The sequence below is a fragment of the Balaenoptera ricei genome, chromosome 5 (assembly GCF_028023285.1).
Source record: "Balaenoptera ricei isolate mBalRic1 chromosome 5, mBalRic1.hap2, whole genome shotgun sequence".
NCBI classification, from domain to species: Eukaryota; Metazoa; Chordata; class Mammalia; order Artiodactyla; family Balaenopteridae; genus Balaenoptera; species Balaenoptera ricei.
The window spans coordinates 52,438,448-52,457,986 of NC_082643.1; the positions used below are offsets into that span (position 1 = coordinate 52,438,448).

The following is a 19,539-nucleotide window of genomic DNA, read 5'->3' on the forward strand; positions in this document are numbered from 1 at the left end:
ATGTGCCGTTGGTCATTGTTTTCTGCTATAAAGAGTTGAATTTGATCTCCAGGTGACGACTTGGTTCCAAATTTCACGTGAATGTGGAAAGTTTCCTCCGTCTCTTGAGTGGGATCCACCTGGCTCGACCAACCATCATCCAATATACTCTAGGAAGCAAGCTCAGTTAGCCTCATCTATCCTCTTATTCTGAGAAAAATTATAACGGTAATATCTGGATGCACACTTTCTATAAAAATTGCTACCTGGATGTTTCTCCATTCTGCTCAGGAAGAAGAGAGCTCAAGGAGAGTTTTCAGGCCGTATCTCCCAGTGCCTGCTGCCACCTGGCCAGTACAAGTGACAGGGTGAGATGGGCTGCACCGCTGGCGGCAGCAGTGAGGCTCTCAGGAGGACACAGAGCGTCTGGGAGTTGAGTGTGGAAAAGATGCAACAGAATCCTGCACAGAAAAGGTCCGGAGATCAATATAGACCATCTTCCCTTCCCTGAAAAAGAATGACTTTGGCTCTTGATCAGGGCAAAGCACACCCTCGTCTCAAAGCCAGAGGCTCCCTCTCACACTAACAGTGGTGAAGGGCCTCAGGAGCCCACTGCATGGAACTAGCAGACCTCTTAATGCTCAGCAGGGCCAGATTTCTGCAGGGATATGGAATTTAGTTCCTGGGCCTGGAATGTGCTTTCTCTTACTCTCCCACCACCTGTCTATTCAGCTGGCTAGTTCTATTCGTATTTCTGGTGTCAGCTTAAATATCACCTCCCCACAGAGGCCTTCCCCGACAGCTAAAGCTACTTGTGTTCCCTGTTGTTGTCTTGTAACACCCACTGCTTCTCCTGTTTCTCACAGCTCATACAAACACAAATATATGACATACACACACACATGCATATATATTTAAATGTGTTTAAAATGGTTTCTCTTCCTAAACGGAAAGCTCCGTGTGGTGAGAGATAGTACTGTCTATCACTATTCTAGCTCCCTGGAAGGAACTCAGTATAAAGTACTACACTAGTGAAGATGATAAATGTTGAAAATGGTGAGGATGAGGCTTTGAGGTGTTCATGTGTCTGTTTCTTTGTGTAGTTGGAGCATACCTCTCTATGAACTTGTGGTTGTGATTATTTGTCAGCCTGTCTGCCCCTCCCACCAGACAGTACTCTCTTCAATGGCAAGTCTCTGTGACTTATAGTCTTTGAATATCCAGCATCCGTGCAATGGCTGGTACAGCATGTATAAGTCATACATGTTTATGGAACCGAAACTTGAGATCCCAAATTGGGTTAGCACAGAGGGAATGGATAGGAGGGGTGGTTTGGCATATGGATGGGCAACATACTGGATTTGTACAACCTTACCCCGCAGATTTCAATATTTGCAGTATAAAGGAACCCAGGGAGTAGTGACAATTCATTCATTCTTTCTCTGCATCTAAATAGAATAATTCAATATGTGCACACAAAAGTAAGAGACATATGCATTATGCAGGAGGTATTAGCATAGTGTAAAAACTGTGTCATGTCTCAAGAGGTGGCCCTGTTGGGTTTCAGTAGGAAACCAGTAGAGAAATGAATGAGATGCTGAGCTATTTTAAATTATTGGAGAAAAACTGATCACCATGACTGCAGTCACCATTTACTGCTTTATTTATTACATGTTTATTCATGTATGTTATTTGTTAACTATTACTTAATAAAAGTGTTTATTTTGTAGACAAAGCATCTAAGGCATTAAACCTATAATAGTGAGGAGGTAATAAAAGGAAACCTAATAATGCAGAGATTGTGAACTATGTGCTTGATACATGAGTGCTCCCCAAGGTCCATGTGCAGTTTGGGATAGATGAACTGATATCTTCTCCTATAACCATCATAGTATGTGCAGTATGCTATTTATGTATCAAGTCCTATTTTCCGTGTCAATAACATTATGTGCTATATAATGTAATCTCTTAATTAGAGAAAGAAAAATCAAGCAAAGTGATATGGTACGTGGTTAAGAGCACAGTTTCAAATTGCCACTCTGTCACCTACTTTCTGTCATCTGATTCTGAGGCAAATTTCCTAATCTCTTTGAACTTCGTTTTTCTTCCCTGTAACACTGGGAATGTTAATGGTAATAATAATAAATACTAACTAACATTGACATATGGGTTATTGTGTGACATTCATTATCTTCAGCACTTTGAATTTATTAACTGTTAATTTCACATCAACTCTATGAGATAAGCAATATTATTATGCCATTTTAGAGATGAAGAAACTTAGGCACAGAGAGGTTATGCAACCTGCCCAAATTTACACAGCTGGCAAGTGGTGCACTAAGTTACCCTCTCTTTAGAGGACGTGCTCTTAACCAGATCATAGCTATCTTGTAAGAATTATTTAATTCTTTACAATTATTTAATTGTAATGCATGCAGAACAATTATTTTGTCTGGAATATTAATCTTATTATTAATATAACTCATAATATTAATAATTATTAATAAAGTTTAGCTATTACTATAGTACATTAAAAATAGCACGTATCATCAGTTAGTGACTTTTGTTGGCCATATTGTTAAATACCAAAGTTTAAAAAAATAAAAAGATAAGTAAGGCTTTTTTCCCTAATAATTCTGTTAAATGGAATAATATATGACAACAAAGCAGTAATAAATTTGATTTTATGTTAATATTTCTTTAAGAATAGTGTGGGTGTAAATTTAAGGGATTAGACATGAAAGAAAGTTCTGTTGATTGTAAAATAACAATTAGTAGCCTGGTAAAGCTTAAGTTCTCTATTGTGTTTATTTGCAAGGCTGATTCTCATACTGAAATGGTTACCATCTAGATATTTAGTAAATGCAAATGTGTACAAACATGTTAAGGTAAAACATTCAACACCAAGTAGAATCTGTGTTATTATTATTATTGAAAATACTATCATATATTATTGAAAATATATATGATATCATATATCATCATATATTTTTTGCTCTACTGGTATTAAATATATCCACTTTAAAGTAAATAACCACTGCTTACAAGATTCACATTCTACAGCTTTATTATTTTTATGATTCGCAGGCTAAAATAAACATTAGAAAAATCTTTCAGAGAATGTTTTGAAACAAGACATCCTAGGACTAAGACAATGAAAAACATTATTTAAAGTGCCTAAATATATTAATAAACATTTATTGAGCAAGCGTTCCATGCCGGGCCCTGTGTGGTTCCTAACATCACTGACCATTATGGAATCATCATGGGCACATACGGTCTAACAGTACAGTGAAGCAAGATAAGTTAACACGGTTGTATTTGGAAAGAAATGTTTAAAGAAGGAAATGCAAAACACAGCACCACATTTAGCCAAGAGTTAGGGAGTAAACCATGTATTTTGAAACTAGCCTTGCTTACTTTCTTTTTTTATTAATTTTAAAATTTTTATACAATTTTTAAAGTTACTTTCCATTTACAGTTATTACAAAATATTGGCTCTATTCCCCCTGTTGTACAATACATCCTTGAGCCTATCTTACACCCTGGCCATGCTTACTTTCATCTTCTCTCTGTCATCTATTAATCAGCCATCTCAGAACAAAATGTGACTTTTTGAGACAGAACGGAAAACATATCCAAAGCTTCATACAGTATTACTCGTTATCCTGGATAAATCAGAACTCTAGAAAGCCAAGACCTCAAACTTTTATCCTTCTTGGGAGATAAAATGGTTTGACGGAAAGCGAAAAGATTAAGCAGCTGACCCACCATCTTCCAATATTTTCTGGACTATTTTCTTGATTCTGGGAGCTTCTGGGTCCAGGCAGATTTTCTTCCCATTCTTCAACATTGCTCTGCAAGAGAGAACAGAATTATCCGAGAGCATCCTGGCACACTATCAGAAGGGATCCAACAGTGTCGGTAGGGATGGAGGTGAAGGGCTTCCCTAGTGAGGCAATACTGCAGAAGCAGAGACTTACATTACTTCGACGTTGGAGCAGTGGGGTCCTGCCCTGGTCACTTCCAAACTCTGGATGTTACTGGGATGAATGCCAGAGGTGGTCTTCACACATGAGCAGCGAAGTTCAACGTACAGCATTCTATCCATACTTTTAGCTAGGGTGGAAGGTGTGATTCTATGAGTGGTCATGATTGTCTCAAGGATCTTCCCTATTGATGGGTACCTCTCTCTCACAAGGCCATTGCAAGTCTGATAGGTAAACCTTTAGTAAAGTACCCTAGCAGAATTCCTGGCACACGAGTGCAGCGCCTCCATTTAGAGTTATTCATATAATGCCCTTCTCCGGTCCCAGGAGCATCGGGACAGTCCATCCCCCAGATACAGCTGCAGCAGAAGCAGCCTCAGGTGCAGGGAAACAGAGACTCCACCTTCCGCTTTCCCTAAGTTTCTCTTACGTTCTCCAGTGGTGGAGGGAACCAGCGTGGTCAGCAGCAGTGACATCGGCAGCAACACCTGCAGGACAGGAAGTGGGATGGCCCTGGTACAGGAGGGGGTGGTGCTGCCTCTGGGTCTCATGGCGGAAAAGACTGAGTCAGAGTCGTTCCCAGAGCCTGGGAGTCTGCAGCTAAGTCGCTTTTCACGGTCTCCTGCTGTCTTTTATACACACTCCCTCAAGGCCAGTAAGGAGAAAAAGGATAGGGATGGGGGAAGTGAGGGTGTGTGGTAATATATGTGTAAGAGTGGTCAAGTTGTGCCCAACCCAGATAAATGCCAGGCAAGTCAAATTCCTGCTAAATTTCATTTTAAGCATCCCTGCACACTCTCACTCCCCCCTTCTCAATACCCATCTCCCTTACACATATTTAATACTCTCCTTAGGCAAGAGCCAGACTGAAATATTACATATATTTTCTTTGTATAATTATGTAATATGCCCTGCCTTTCCTATAATGCAATTTAGAGGCCTTATAGACACTTTATGTGTATCTGAAAGCATAAGTATGTGGCCCTTGGAAAAGAGAGTTATCTTCCCTTTCCGGTTGCCAAGGAAAGCAGATGTTCCTATCTTGGTTGTTGATAAGTATTGGGATTCGTTTGGAGTATGTGGATAAAATAGGAGCCAATTACCATCAAAGTCTCACTTTGCGTATTAGTTTATGGGCTTCTTTCTGTCTTCCAAATATATTATCTTTTGTAATTTTATCCAGAAACTAGAAGCAAACTCATCCTCCTTTCTGTTATAAAATAAACTACTTTTTTCTATCATCTGAGTATACCCTAGAAAACAAGACCCAGCAGCTTTATTTTTCATTATTAATCTAGCTGAGAAATGTATAGTACAATTCACTATAAAAGATTCATAACCTGCAGATGTATGTGGGATAAAGAATGCAAGTTCCTCTTCATCATTACTACACATTCCAGGTCTTCTATGGTAACCACTGGTAACAATTTGGCACTAGTTTTCTGTTCTCTCTACATTTATATACACACATATACATATACATAGAGCCACACACATAATATTGGGTAACTTTTTGGCCAACGCAATACATAGAGATAAACATATAGAGAGGTAGACATAGATTTTTTTATATAAATGGGATTATTATATAGCTTTTGTCCTTCAAAAATATGTCTTCAGCATCCTTGCATGTTACCTCAGTGTCACTTTTCCCCATTCTTTTCAATGTCTGCGTAACATTCTATAGTATGGGCTCTTGTTGTTCAACTTCTGTCCCATTGGTGACCTTGAAGGTGTTTCCATTTTTGAACTTTTATATGAATTGCAGCAACGTCTTTATTCTTCAAGTCTCAGACACCAATTAAGGGTCTTGATCTGAAACCCCACATGACAAAGCCCTGCAGCTATGCAGAGATAGACCTGCACATCACATACTGGCTTGCATATGCTATTGTCTGGATCTCTGCCCCATCTATGAGACTTGCTTCCTCAACAGGACTGTACACTTTTTTTTAAGGTTTTTAAAATAACGTTTATTTCTTAAAAGTTAACGTGTGCATAATAGGAAACCGAAAAACACAAGAAGCAAAAAACAGTCATCCATAATCACAAGCTGTTTACCGTTTGATGTGTCCTTCTAAGTCTCATTTGTGTATCTACACAACTAAGCATCCATTTTTATGTAATTCAGATTTTACAGTTATGTATCATGCTTTTTCACACATCATGAATATTTACCATTTCAAAGTCCCACAGCTATATGAGTATTTTTATAACCAAGAATACACTACACCAACTCAATCTGGAAGGAAAAAAATATAATCCTGCCTTTCTTGGCAATACAAATTTCATAAAAGACAAAAATGGCAACAGGCCTCTAGACAGATATTGGCAGACTTATGATTAAAATACTACATTCCCTTAATGTTCAATTAAAAATGAGACATAACACAACAGAGTACACAAAGCATAATGCTTCTAAGAGGATTCATTATCTGATCTAAACAATTAAAGTATTAGCAAGAAGGTACGTTTCCATTGACTTACTTAACAATATGTTCCTATAGCACAGCCAAGAGATGCACACACATCAATGTTTATCATCAAAATATAAATATGAACACACCCACATACATCCCTCCCTTTATACTTCCTTCTGTCCCTCTTCTGCCAACCTAATGAAAGAGTCCTGATGTATATTTCTGAGACAGTTTAACCATTCCATGTCCAAGGTGCTGCTTTTTTTTTTAAATCAACTATAACAAAGATATTTACAAATTGGTTAATTCACTAGCTCTACTTTTTATCCTACATCAACACCTCATGTCATCTAAAAAGCTTAGATGTTGCAAAGTAAAGAATGAACCTTGTCCACAATAAACATAGGTACTTTACAAAAATGCACATATAGACCTATGGTTATAACCTAAAACTGTCTTCTAGACATGGAGATATTAGCCAAGATCCCTTCCTTTCACCCTTCCTCTTACCCTTCCACCAGCATTTCAACGACTAAGTACAGGACTACATCTAGCTCTAAGAAGTGGATTAACATAGACACTCCCAGAAGACACAGCCCTTCCTAAAAAACAACAAAAGAGCATTTATAAAGGGATTATTTTACTACCTCTACTTTTAATATGTTTTGGACATTAGGACTTGTTTATTCTTTAATGCACAGCAATATTAACTGAAATGCACAAGTAGAACAATGGTTAGACGATCTGAAAGTCTAGACTCATGGGCACAGAAACCCCCCTGTACACTTTTGAATACAGAGGCATGTCCAAGGTTTCTTTGAAGGCCTCGTGTATCTTATAATGTGTAAGGTAACGCAATATACAGGAGGTCTTAGCTAAACAGTGTTAGTGAATAAATCAATGAATATGTATCACTAAAGGAAAGTTTCATTTTCATTTCTAGTCAGTCACAATTCTCAAATTAGACTTCACATGGCCCAAAGTACCTGTGGTATAAAAAGGTGATTTGGAAGGCTGGGCAAAAAGGATGAGGCCCCAGACACAGGTTGTCTTCCTCTTACAACTATGTCCAAATCTTACACAATATTCAAACTTCCCATTTTCTTCTTTGCTTATTTATTTATACCTTTAAAATTTTAGAAGAAACTCTTAAAATATTAAATATATAAGATTACTTTTTATCAAAAGAATGACTACAGTAAATGATTTCCAACTTTTAAAAAAATTTAAGCCAATTTTTCCTGTTGTTTAGCAGTTACTGACTATGCCTACTTAAGTTCTTATTTCCTGTTTTACAATGTATTCCTTATTTTTCTCCACCTCATTTGTTTTCTTCTTATAACTTACAGTCTAGCAGTAGAACATATTAAATTAACCTGATTTTCCACCTCTCCCAACCCCAAAATTCATAGTCTAGCAGGTAAGCTTAAGGAAAATCTTAAGCTGAAAAAAATTAGTATCCTTCTAAGAGTGACCATGTGAAGTGAATTATAGAAAGAATTTCAACAGGAAACAGAATCAGGAGAGCAAACTTCCTTCTGGTTCTTCCTGAGTGATGACGGTATAGCCTTTCCCCATTATTGTGATTAAACTATTGCTAATTCACAAATCAGATACGTTTGTATTCAACCATAGGCTCAAAACCATTTCCACAGCAAGATATAAAGTTTTTTGGCATTATTCATCATATCGTTCTTTTTCTGTCCATCCCACCTCTCCCCTCTGCAACACGTACTGTTTACTATATCTGTGAGTTTCACTGTACGCTTCCCCCTCCCCGACCCCCATACAAACACTATCCACATTTCCTGCCTGGTTCGCTTAGTAAGATTAGTCAAAAGTTCCTAATCCTTTTGGGGAAACGATATGGAAAGTCTTCTGAGCTAATGATGCTACTTGACTTAGTTGATACCAGGAAAGAGGTAGGCATGTAGCACACGATCACCAACTCATTGTCTTAATCAACAAGTGTATTTTGTCAGGAAAGACACATCGACAGCACGGTTTGTGAGGAAGTATTAACACATTTCTTGAGTCACTAAAATTTCACAAGCCTATTAGTCAGCGTTTGAGGTAAATAACGTTTTGCTAGTTTTCATTTCAATATATATTAAATATCTACTATGTGCCAGTCATTACAAAGTCTCTTTGCTGTGTGGCTTAGTCATTTAACTACTTCTTTTTTAAAAGTGAGATCTCAAATATTTGTGCAAAGCAATGGGATATAAATACTAATTTGCTATTACTACTACTACTATTGCTAACTGCTATTACTGTCACATGCATAATTTTCTTGGATTTCCATGAAGAGAAACATAATACCGACACGAATAACCTGACTATACAGAAATGGGTAAAAAATATTTTAAAATCAGTTACTCAAACAAAAGAAGTTACTTTATGCAAAGTTATAACTTAAGAGAATGCTAGAAAATTAGTGTCAGAAGTTCTTGGGTTTAAAAATAACTTGACAGCTTTTTATGACTCTTACTTTGTCACTCTGTTTTTTTTTTTTTTTTTGTGGTAAGTTACTTTATCTCTTTTTCCTTTAAGTCATTGTCTTATAAATAGCAGTGTCATTCAGGAAACTAGCAAGTTTTCTAAGACTCAGAACAGAACTTATCTGTTAGCTATTTTAAAAGAAAATGTCTAGAGACACTGGAGGAACATTAGCCTTTAAAATTAAAACATATATTAATTCTGCATTAATTAGAATGTTTTGAACTGACATCTAAATATGAAGGGGATAAGCCACTGCCTACAAATTAGTAATAAAACAATGGGTACACTAGGGGCAGGACAGGAATAAAGAAGCAGATGTAGAGAATGGACTTGAGGGCACGGGAAGGGGGAAGGGTAAGCTGGGATGAAGTGAGAGAGTGGCATGGACATATATACACTACCAAATGTAAAATAGATAGCTAGTGGGAAGCAGCCTCGTAGCACAGGTAGATCAGCTCGGTGCTTTGTGACCACCTAGAAGGGTGGGATAAGGAGGGTGGGAGGGAGATGTGAGAGGGAGGAGATATGGGGATATGTGTATACGTATAGCTGATTCACTTTGTTATAAAGCAGAAACTAACACACCATTGTAAAGACATTATACTCCAATAAAGATGTTAAAAAAAACAAGCAAAAAAAAACAATGGGTACAGAAGATCCTAGAGATGATAAAATGGAGGGTCAGTTTGTTAAAGCACTTTAATCAATAAATTGAAATACTAGCCAACAAAAGCTTTCCTATAAGTGCTGAAATCTAATATGCCTTCTGTATAACTCTGAGTGGCCAAGAATGATCCAGACCTCAAATACTCTGGCACTAATTTAATTGAGGCTGTATCTTATCCAGGGGTGAGGCATGGTGTGGGGAGTGGAGGGAGAGGGGGGAAGGTGAAAGAGCTGATGGGGAAATATCTTCCTGGGTGCTGTTATACAGGAACAATGCAAAGTTTTGCAAGCCTGTGGATTTTTATTTTAATTATATTGATTGTTACCATTTGTTGAACATCAGATGCCTGACCATTCTTTTTTGATCCTCTTTTACTGCATTACAAGTCAACTCCAAACTTAGTGGCTTACGGCAACGGTTTGTAATTTCTGATAACTCTGTGTGTTAATGAGGGGTTCTTCTGTTTTCATCTTGCCTGAGCTCACTTGAGTTGGTGTGGTCAGAGGGCAACTGGAATGGCTGAAAAGCCCAAACTGGCTTCTTTCCCGTGGGAGGCGGTTCGTGCTGGCTGCTGGCTGAGATGTTTGCTGGGGCACTTTGGTCCTCCTGCTCTTCCTCCTCTTTTAAGTAGTATCGTTATATTTCTCATGAATAAATGAAGAAGGAGGAAGGAAGGGAGCAGGAGAGAGAGAAAGAGAGAGAGAGGGAAGAGGAGAGTAGGAAAGGGTAAGGAAAGAGAGAAAAAGACAATAAAAGACAAGAGCCTTCCATCCTCCTCCCTTCCCATCCCGTTTCCTTTCTTCTCCTCCTCCTGCTCCTTCCCTCTCCTCCCCTCCTCGCCCCTCCCCAGCCCCAGAAACCATGATGCACCTCCAGGATGCCCTTTCAGGATCCTCTGGAGGGGGCACCACAGCTTTCTTCCTTTGCTGGGAATGATGGCAGCAGATAACGCAGAACAAACGTTCCCCCCTGGGCATAGCTCACCGCCTGAGGGCGCTGTCTCACCCAAAGCTATGCCCACTCCCCAGGGGTAGCCAACATCTAATGGCTGGCCAATGGGCGGATTCAGAGGTCTGCCTCCCTGCCAAAATGCAGAATAACTCTGCAAAGCCATGCCAGCTCCAGAGTTTCTCACAGGACCACCCGAATCTTCTGTCACACAGCAGTTCTTTGCCCACTGCTGCTTTCTTACTTCCTGACAGATGTTAATTTTTAGAGCATTCCTCAAATTTCCTGCATGCAAATCTCCTCTCAGAGTTTGATTCTAGGCAATGCCACCTAAGACACTATTTCTCTCTCCAAAAATATTTAGTTCCTTTTCATTCAGCTTTCAAGAAAAGCTTTGTCAGAGAAAACTTTGAGTGTATTTGTTGCCAAAAGACCTTACCTTAGGTTGAAAGGTTCTCATCTTCGCAATCGCCATATCATAAGGATCCTGCACAAGGTCCAGTATGAAACAAGATTACCAATAAATGTCAATACCGATATTTGATGGATTAATGTTTATAAGAAGGGAAATACATCATACATCTTTATAATGTTGGCACATAATTGGCAGAAAATATATAGAGAATATGAATGCATTGTTTCCAGAAGCTTCCTGAAAAAGACTGGTGGAAAAAAAAAGATTTCTTAAACGCACTAAAAATTAATTGTTCACACATAGGTATAAAGAATGGTAATAAATATGAGAAAAATTAAGGGTGCTTAAATGATTGAACCCTCAGTTTTCTCATTTAAAGAGGAGCTTGAATTAGGAGGCTTGAGAAATGAACTAACATTTGTCAAGAAACTACTTTGTTCCAGGTTAGTCTTTATTGCCTGAGAGATAGGTATTATTGTACTGCTTTTACAGATGAGAAAACTGAGGGATGGAGAGGTTAAATAAATTGCCGGGTGGAGAGGTTAAATAAATTGCCAAAGTCACGTAGCTAAAAATACTCAAAACTAGACTTGAAATGCAACTGCTTTGACTTGCACTTCACCACAAACTACAAAGAAATATCACTGGCCTCTCTTGCTGGAAGTGAATCAAATCAACTATTTTTCTCTTTGTTCAACCCAAGAGGTGAGTCAGAAATAATCATCACATATTTATGTGGTAGCAGAAACACATCCATTAAGAACATGGATTTTTCAGAGGGCAGGGGATGTTCTTGCAATTTCTCAATATTTAAGAAACTGGACTCGACTTTGTAGAAACAAAGTTTTACACCTAAACTCTATGTCTTTCTATGTCATTATTTCACTTTACATATTTGAAGTATGAACAATCCTTGTCAGGAATATATTAATTTTGCTGACTAAAAGCCACTGAGGACCATCAGCCAAAATCAGAATCATGTGCACTCTCCCTGTCTTCCGTGATTTAGTCAGGGAGGCAAATTGAAATCCCCAGGTGCTTCTTCTGTCTGGTAAATTTCTCAATTGGTAACACCCAGGAAGGACTTTTGAAGTTATGAACAACCTGAGAATTACCCACAGCAACTCTTTTCCTCATGCAAGAATTAAAACTATGATAGAAAAACAAAGCCACGAGTCATATTTTATCAGAGATCCTGTCATATCTTCAGGAACTGAAGGATTATGTGAATGCGTCACACCCAGAGGCAAACAAGAAAGTCTGGTAGAACGAAGGGCATTGATTTCACATTGAAAATTGTTTGGACTGGGGGAGTAACATAGAGTAAATTTTAGCTGAGCCTTTGTTCAATTCCCGGTGATTTCATATATGAGAATGAATTTCAGAGGGATAACAGAGTGAATATAGTATTTAGGAATTTAGAGGAGGAAAATAGAAGGTATATCCTTAGAAGATGTACATTAGATTAATTTCCCCTGGATATGTTAGTCTTTGAGTTTGCTAGTGGCAGATCAATAGTAACAGCGGGATTGGTGAGTAGTAGCTGTCACTGAGGTTCTTGTATAGGTTATACTTTGGTAATATACTGTGATCTATTTTATTTGTAGGACAGCCAATTATGGCATGAGGATGACAAATACGATTTCAAGAATATTACAATAAGGTCTTATTCTCTGATCTATAAACAAACTAAACTTATAAATCTTGCTTCTGGGAAAAACAAACATCTTGTATTATGATAAAGAAGTAATCAGTAATGTTTATTTCTTCACATAATTTATGTTTTGTCCATCCCAAAGGCATTTAATATGCTTTCATTTGTTATTATCAGGCACTTAATGAGTATTTTGGGGCTGCTACAATAAATCAGGGATTGTTTAAAACACTGAAATTTATAATTCAAACATTTATAGTAACTGGTTTGTTTTTTTAGGATTAGTGTATAACTTATGGGTTCAAAGGGAAAAAATGCTATTTGAGAGAGCAATAAAATACCATAGATGTTTAACAATTTTTTTTTTAAAATTTGAGGTATTTTGTGATTTTTTATATTGTTGAAAAAATTGTCAGCAAACTCATCTCTTTGAATCTACTCTAGGTTTTTTCATATCTTTGTATCTCTCTGTTTCTCTCACACATACATTCTCTCTCTATTACATAGATATATTAATATGTAATAATAGAACATTTATTAATCTAACTGATGTTTGATATATATGGAAAGAGGTGAAAAGATGTAGAATAACTTAGGTTAGATATAGATATGTTAATAATATATTAGCATATATTAATAAATACAAATACATGTTAATATAAGCATATATCACATATTAATCCAATTGGGGGATGCATGTATGTATACTAATTGGATTAGTCTCTTTCCTTTTGTTTTCTTGCTCTTCCTCAGAAAGAGCTATCCGCATGAAATTGCTTTTTTAATACCAGAGAGACAGTGGGACTTGTTTAGATCACTTATCTTTTAAAGCACCTACTATGTGCTAGGCACTGTCCTAGGAACTGAGGTGAACATCATAAACATAGCCCTGCCCTCATGGAGCTTACAGTGAAGGTGGAACAGACACTAAATAAATGACCACATGTACATAGTCTCTATGGGCTCTACAGTCATGTTGGCAACAAAATGCTATGAAGGGAAAGAACAAGGTTCTATGACAGGATATAAAAGGGACTTTCATCTAGTGGGGGGAAGGGTCAGAGAGGCCATGAGTGCCATGTAAACTGGCCTTGAAGGAAGGACGGGAGTTAGTCAGGAGAAAGTGAGGGGTCAGTGTTATAGGCTGAAGGGACTGCACATACCAAAGCTCTTGTAGGATTACTTGTAGGCAAGAAAGAGAAAAGAGGGTAAGGAATTAAAATTTATTCAGCGCCTACCATGAGCCAGGTGACTGATTTTAGGACACTATCTGACAACCTGAGTTTCAGTATAATTTATTAATTCATTAAAGTCAATCTGTATCAGGTATTGGGGATGCAGAGATGAACGAAATATGGCAGATGCTCTGGGAGAACTCTGAGTAGGGTAAAAACCCTTATAAGCAAGTAAAAGCAATGCGATGTTGGCTAGTCACATAAATTCAAATATTTAGAAGATACTATGGGAACATCAAAATGGAAACCACGAGTTCTGCTGGGAGTGCCAAGGAAAACTTCATGGGGGAGGTGTTGTTTGAACTGAGCTCTGAAGGATGAATAAGCTTCCTCCAATAGACAGAAAATGGGAAGGGCCTTCCTGGTAGAGGCCCTACCAAATGCAAAGGCCTGGACCTGGAAAGAACACGCCCTGTAAGGGAACTGAATTCTTGACTGCAAAGATGCTAGGGAAAAATGAAGTTGAAGTAATAATCAGGAGTCATGAAACAGAACCTAATTTGTCATACTTTGCAACTTGTATTTCATGTCTAGGAAACAGGCAGCAGTAAAGGATTTAAGGTAAGGAAGGCTTATCTATTTGTGTTTTCTAAAGAACCCAGAGATCGTTGGTGCTGTGAAGGAGGAACTGGAAGGGGATTGAGCTTGGAAATAGGTTGAACTAATGCAAGGACACTGGGAAATGAGGGTCCTCTCTGCTAACCAAAGAGGAGAGTGGTTAATTTTTACAATAATTTAGAATTAAAGAGGAATAACATTTTTGTAACAGTACAATAAAGAAGAAAGAACTTGAGTAAATTTTAAAAATCTTTTATTGTTTTTCCCAGAGAACAAAGGAAGTACCATAAACCATTGAGACCACATTTAACAAGTGCAATTTTAACATAGTAAATGTGATGCACATGTAATTCTTTGTAACAAAATGGTCAAAACCTTTAAAAGATACAGTATAAGCATCTGCAAATCTTAGCAGGGCAGTGCATTTTTTTTTTTAAACTGCATGATGAGTTTATATTCAAAGAGCTCAAATATGTTTTCAGAACTTTCAAAGTATAAATCATTGTTAAGTTTGCCTTTACTCTTTTTTTTTTTAACATCTTTATTGGAGTATAATTGCTTTACAATGTGCCTTTACTTTTAAGAAACTAAAAGGATGTATTTTTATAAAAACTAGAAATAAGGAATTTACCTAGTTCCTAGCTTCTTCATCAATCCAAAACATATACTTAGAAATATAATACTAGAGATATATAATACTCCTAATAAACTAGATAATAAATACCATAAAAATCAAAAGTTTAATGAGTAAGTCGTGACATTATGCCATACTAGGAAGATATCAAATATCTAAATGTATAGGAAAAGAATATATTAGTCCTTATAGAACTCATACATTTAGAAATTCTAAATAAGGAAATAAATTCTACACAGATGACTGTATAATACATCCAGATTTCTAATGCAGTATAACATAAATAGCTAACCAGGGTCAAGGGTAAGAAAATTCTCTAACATATTCCTCAAGAAACAATACTAAAGTAGTTCCTATTTCATGAAAGAGTGAGAATGACAGTTTATTTCCATATACAGCATTCTAATGAAATATCATTCACACATTAAAGACACAGCTTTTTCCATAGCACTATAAGAACTATATTCTAGGAATACAATAGTCACCTTGAAAGATTAACAACCAGTGATTCTTGATTCACAATTTAGTTAATTGCCAAAGATTTCAGTAGCATAGCAGATAAAATGACAGCAAATAAGGAGCAGGAAATACTACACTAAACACACCATAAACTCAGCAGAAAGCTGCAGGGACAAACATAGTTTCCCTCCTCTCATCTCTCTCTCACAGTGGGGAATTCATACAGAAACCCAACTCCTTGGAGAAAATCAGCCCTTGCTTCTTGTCTTCACTGGGTGCAGAGATCCCCAGAAAACTCTTCTGCTGAAGAACTGGGCAATTTTTCCAATGCACGGTCCTTTCTCTTAATTTTTCTTGTTTCCACTGTTGGGAAAAGAATTTAAACATCAGTTTAACCAAATTTCCACACACCTGTCTACCCCAACTTGTTTTCAAAACAGAGTTGAGTATCAATAAAAAGCAAAGGGTCGACTCAAGTCTCTAGTAACAACAACAAATACATCTCAGTGATGAGTTCTGTGTAACCTCCTAGGCAATTACACATGACATTTGTGATAAGGGTTTTCCCAGCACATTCTAGAACAACTTTCGCCCCTTCTCCCCAACATCCTTTTTTTTTTCTAAGCGTGGTCTGGAATGTGGTGGTCAAATCCCACGCGGAGAATAAGGACTTTGAGAAGTCCGCACTCCAAGAGACATTCAGAAACCAAAAAGATCAAGGTGACAGGTACCTGTCCAACATTTTCTGGATGACCTTCTTGATCAGAGGAGCTTCTGGGTCCAGACAGACTTCCTTTCTGTTCTTCAGGGTGGCTCTGCAGAGAGAAAAGGAGGATGCGTCCCTGAGCTGCGGGGGCTGAAGTCAGGGCTGGGGAGACATCCCTCTTGCCAAGGTCACAGTGGACAGCGCCGCGCAGGAGGACTTACACTACTTCCACCTTGGAGCACTGCGGTCCTGGGGCGATCACCTGCAGATTACTGACCATCTTGGGATGAATCCCCGGTGTGGTGGTTAAGCACATGCAACGCAGCTCTCTCACTATGGCCGCGACAGGGCCAGCTGGGGTAGAAAGAGAGACACGGTTATGGGCAGGTTGCTGGGAGATCTCTTCCCCAGCCAGTCCGCCCTGGACATTTCCCCACGCCCGGGACGCCGCGGCCGCCTGGCAGGCGGGGCCGCTCCGCCCGCCCGGTGCGTCCGGCTGGCTGTGAGCTCTCACCGCTGGCGAGGGGCCCTGGCGGCGTCAGCAGCAGCAGCGCGAGCAGCAAGCGCAGAGAGCCCGAAGGGCCGGGGATGCGGGCGGCGCGGCTGGGTAGGAGTCTCATAGTGGCGAAGAGACTCAGCGAGAGGGTTTCAGAAGGAGGGAGAAGGGGTGGGATTTGAAGCTCTAGGGCACCGTGACTTCTTCGGGTCCTCCGCATCCCTTTTATCTGCACTCGCCCCTTCCCCCCCACCCCCGGCAGGAAATTCAATCTTTGGGATGCTTGGGAAATTCCCTGGACTGAGGGGGGCGGGGGAAAGGGGGCTGAGTGGAGCGGGGTTGGGCAGTGGGGTTTGGGGAGGGCGGCTGGGAGCAGCTGACTGCACCCGTTCCGCAATGGACGAGTCAGCTCGCCCCGCGGCGGACGGAGTGCTGCGCTGCTCCCGCTGGAAGCGAGAAGCGGTCCTGCGGAGATTTCATCCTCGGGGCCAGCCTGGGCTAGCGAGAGCCAGCTTCTCCTGGGGGACAGAGCCTTCTCAGAGATGCCCGTCGTCTCCATCTAAACAGGAAGACTGGGAACAAAGTAGCCCGGAGGTTTGACTTTAGAAAGATTTCTGAAATTCCTTTCTAATTATTATTACTATGATTATTCAGGAAATGTAAGCCGTGATTAAAACTGCACCAAACTGCAAGACCTTGCACTCCTGCTTGCAGGCAGACCATTCTAGGTTCTTCAGATTAGGTTATAATTCTCTGGTCTTCAGCCAGCGTTAGAAGCCAAGATAATACGACGAAAGTATCTCTACTCCCACTTGAAGTCAGTGGGAGGAACAGGCTCCAAAATCAAGTCTACTTACTGGAAATTCTATACTTAGTTTTGCAAACATGAGTGTCAAGGTGGTTTAACAAAAATCTTCAAAAATCACCCAGCAAATTGCCCTGGGAAATGATGCCTTGCTTTCCACAGATCAGTACACTATGGAAGTGGAAGATGTATGGTCTTGTTTGGGGGTGGGATGGGGAGGGGTGAGTGCAGACTAAAGCAATGCCACAGAGCCCAGCCTCTTAGCTATGGCTCCAGACCCTCCTAACTCCATGTATAATTGACCCAATTTGGAGAAACTCTGGAGTCTGATGAGTTTAAGGGGCTCATCTGGAAGTTTGGTTCTAGGGATCTGAATCAATTTGGCAGCAAGACAGCACCCACTCTGGTTTCATGCAAACAACTTCATGGGAGGGAAGGGTGACTCACACACACACGGGCTTCTGGAACCATCCAGCTTCTTGATCAGTGGTGTGACCAAGCCTGTTTCCACAGTACTGTTCTAGTCAGAGTGAGCCCACAGCTGCTCCCTGAACCTGAGGTGTGAGATAGATAGCTTCCAGCCTCCTCTCTTTCTCTTCTCTGTGGAAGCAGTTAGCACTCTGAAGTTTTAACGGCTGGGCCTTTCACATGTCTAGCTCTATGGCAGTCATGGCAATGATGTTGGAATGGCATGTAGGCTTTTTTTCTTGGAAATCTAACTAGATCCTCTTCTGGATTGTTCTCAAGACTGTTGTCCTCACAGTTGGCCAGTCAAGGCAATCGGTAAACATGATGGCAATTAGAAACCAGTCATGGAACAAAATTCTTTTCCTTGTCTCTCGTGACCCTGAAACCTTTTCTTAACTCCTTCACACATCTTCCTTGGCAGGGCATCACCTCCACTGGTGAGCAAGAAGGAGGTGTCATAGACCTTTAGAACTTTTAGTCCAGAAGAAAACTTTAGAAATCCCCTAGCTGAAGAGGGCTGAGAGGTTTGGCCTCACTTTGTGGGAAGTTAAATGGGAAGTTCTCTATCCTGCACAGCTTCCTAATTCCATCAGCATCATATCTGACTCAACTAATACAATCCTTCATCCTTCTGGGAAGTGGTGATCTGGGAAAATAACCTTCAGATTATTATTATGTATTGCCTTTTTAGACATCAGACTGTATCTAAAAACAAAAGCCTCACTGATGTGGATAAGATAAAATTTCAAAAATGTAACTAAAAATCTTGGACAATTAAATTCAATTTAACCACAGGGAATAGGCCATAGTATAAGATTTTGTGGGAGGAAAAGTGTTTAATGACTCAAGTAGGTTATTGACTTTTTATAAGTATATATGTGTATGTATGTGTGTGATTGTGTGTATGTGTATGTGTGTTTAGGTTCCAAATAAGCTGTTTTAAATATAAAGGAACTTACGAATTAGTTTTGGCACCCAATGGTAAGATCATAGAAGGGTCATGAGATGTGATTTCCAGTTCTTCTGGACACTCTTACAGATGTGCATGCTTCACCTGGTTTGTACCCTGAATCAACTTACCATAGGTTGTTTACAGAATATAAGGCAAAAATAAATATTTCTACAGCTGGCAAGCAAGTAATAGGAAGTCTCCACTAGAAATTAGCTGTTGGGCTGCCCAACCTAATCAGGAGGCAGCAGGTAACTTAACCTGAGTTCTGATTGAAATCATTCGGGTGCATTGCTCATGTCTGGTTCCTGTCTAGGCATCCCTGATGTAGACCTTGTGCAAAGACAGATAGGAATGTGGATGGTCCAAAGACTCCCTGCAGTTGACAATGACACCAACTAGGAGGCAGAGCTCTTCAAAAGTAATTGCTTCTTTATTGCAAGTCTAAAGGGAAGCCATTTGCCCTGCCTGCACTGTGTACAGGTAGTATAGAAAGGCACTGTGTTATTTTTGTCCCAAGGTATAACAAAACAATCCACAAAATGACATCCTGATAGCCTGAAAAGTTGACTGTCAAAAGCAATTCAATTTTAGTCATAATACCACAGAGTAATGTAGAAGAATTAAAACATTCTTGATGGTTTGCAGCTCTCAA

At 39.3% G+C, this 19,539-nt stretch overlaps 2 protein-coding genes across 2 annotated transcripts; both read right to left on the reverse strand.

The window, feature by feature from the left end:
- Nucleotides 1–3,733: 3,733 nt before the first annotated feature.
- On the reverse strand, nucleotides 3,734–4,519 carry PPBP (pro-platelet basic protein). Its single transcript, XM_059924045.1, has 3 exons — nucleotides 4,399–4,519; nucleotides 3,963–4,098; nucleotides 3,734–3,836 (listed from the first exon to the last, which is right to left on the reverse strand). Exons 1-3 carry the CDS (start codon nucleotides 4,517–4,519, stop codon nucleotides 3,734–3,736), a joined length of 360 nt encoding a protein of 119 aa, XP_059780028.1.
- Nucleotides 4,520–15,510: 10,991 nt separating this feature from the next.
- CXCL6 (C-X-C motif chemokine ligand 6) lies at nucleotides 15,511–16,958 on the reverse strand. The gene is made up of 4 exons (XM_059924046.1): nucleotides 16,681–16,958; nucleotides 16,388–16,520; nucleotides 16,192–16,275; nucleotides 15,511–15,823 (listed from the first exon to the last, which is right to left on the reverse strand). The coding sequence occupies exons 1-4, from the start codon at nucleotides 16,880–16,882 to the stop codon at nucleotides 15,805–15,807; spliced, it is 438 nt and encodes a 145-aa protein (XP_059780029.1). The 5' UTR covers nucleotides 16,883–16,958; the 3' UTR covers nucleotides 15,511–15,804.
- Between the last annotated feature and the right edge of the window lie 2,581 nt (nucleotides 16,959–19,539).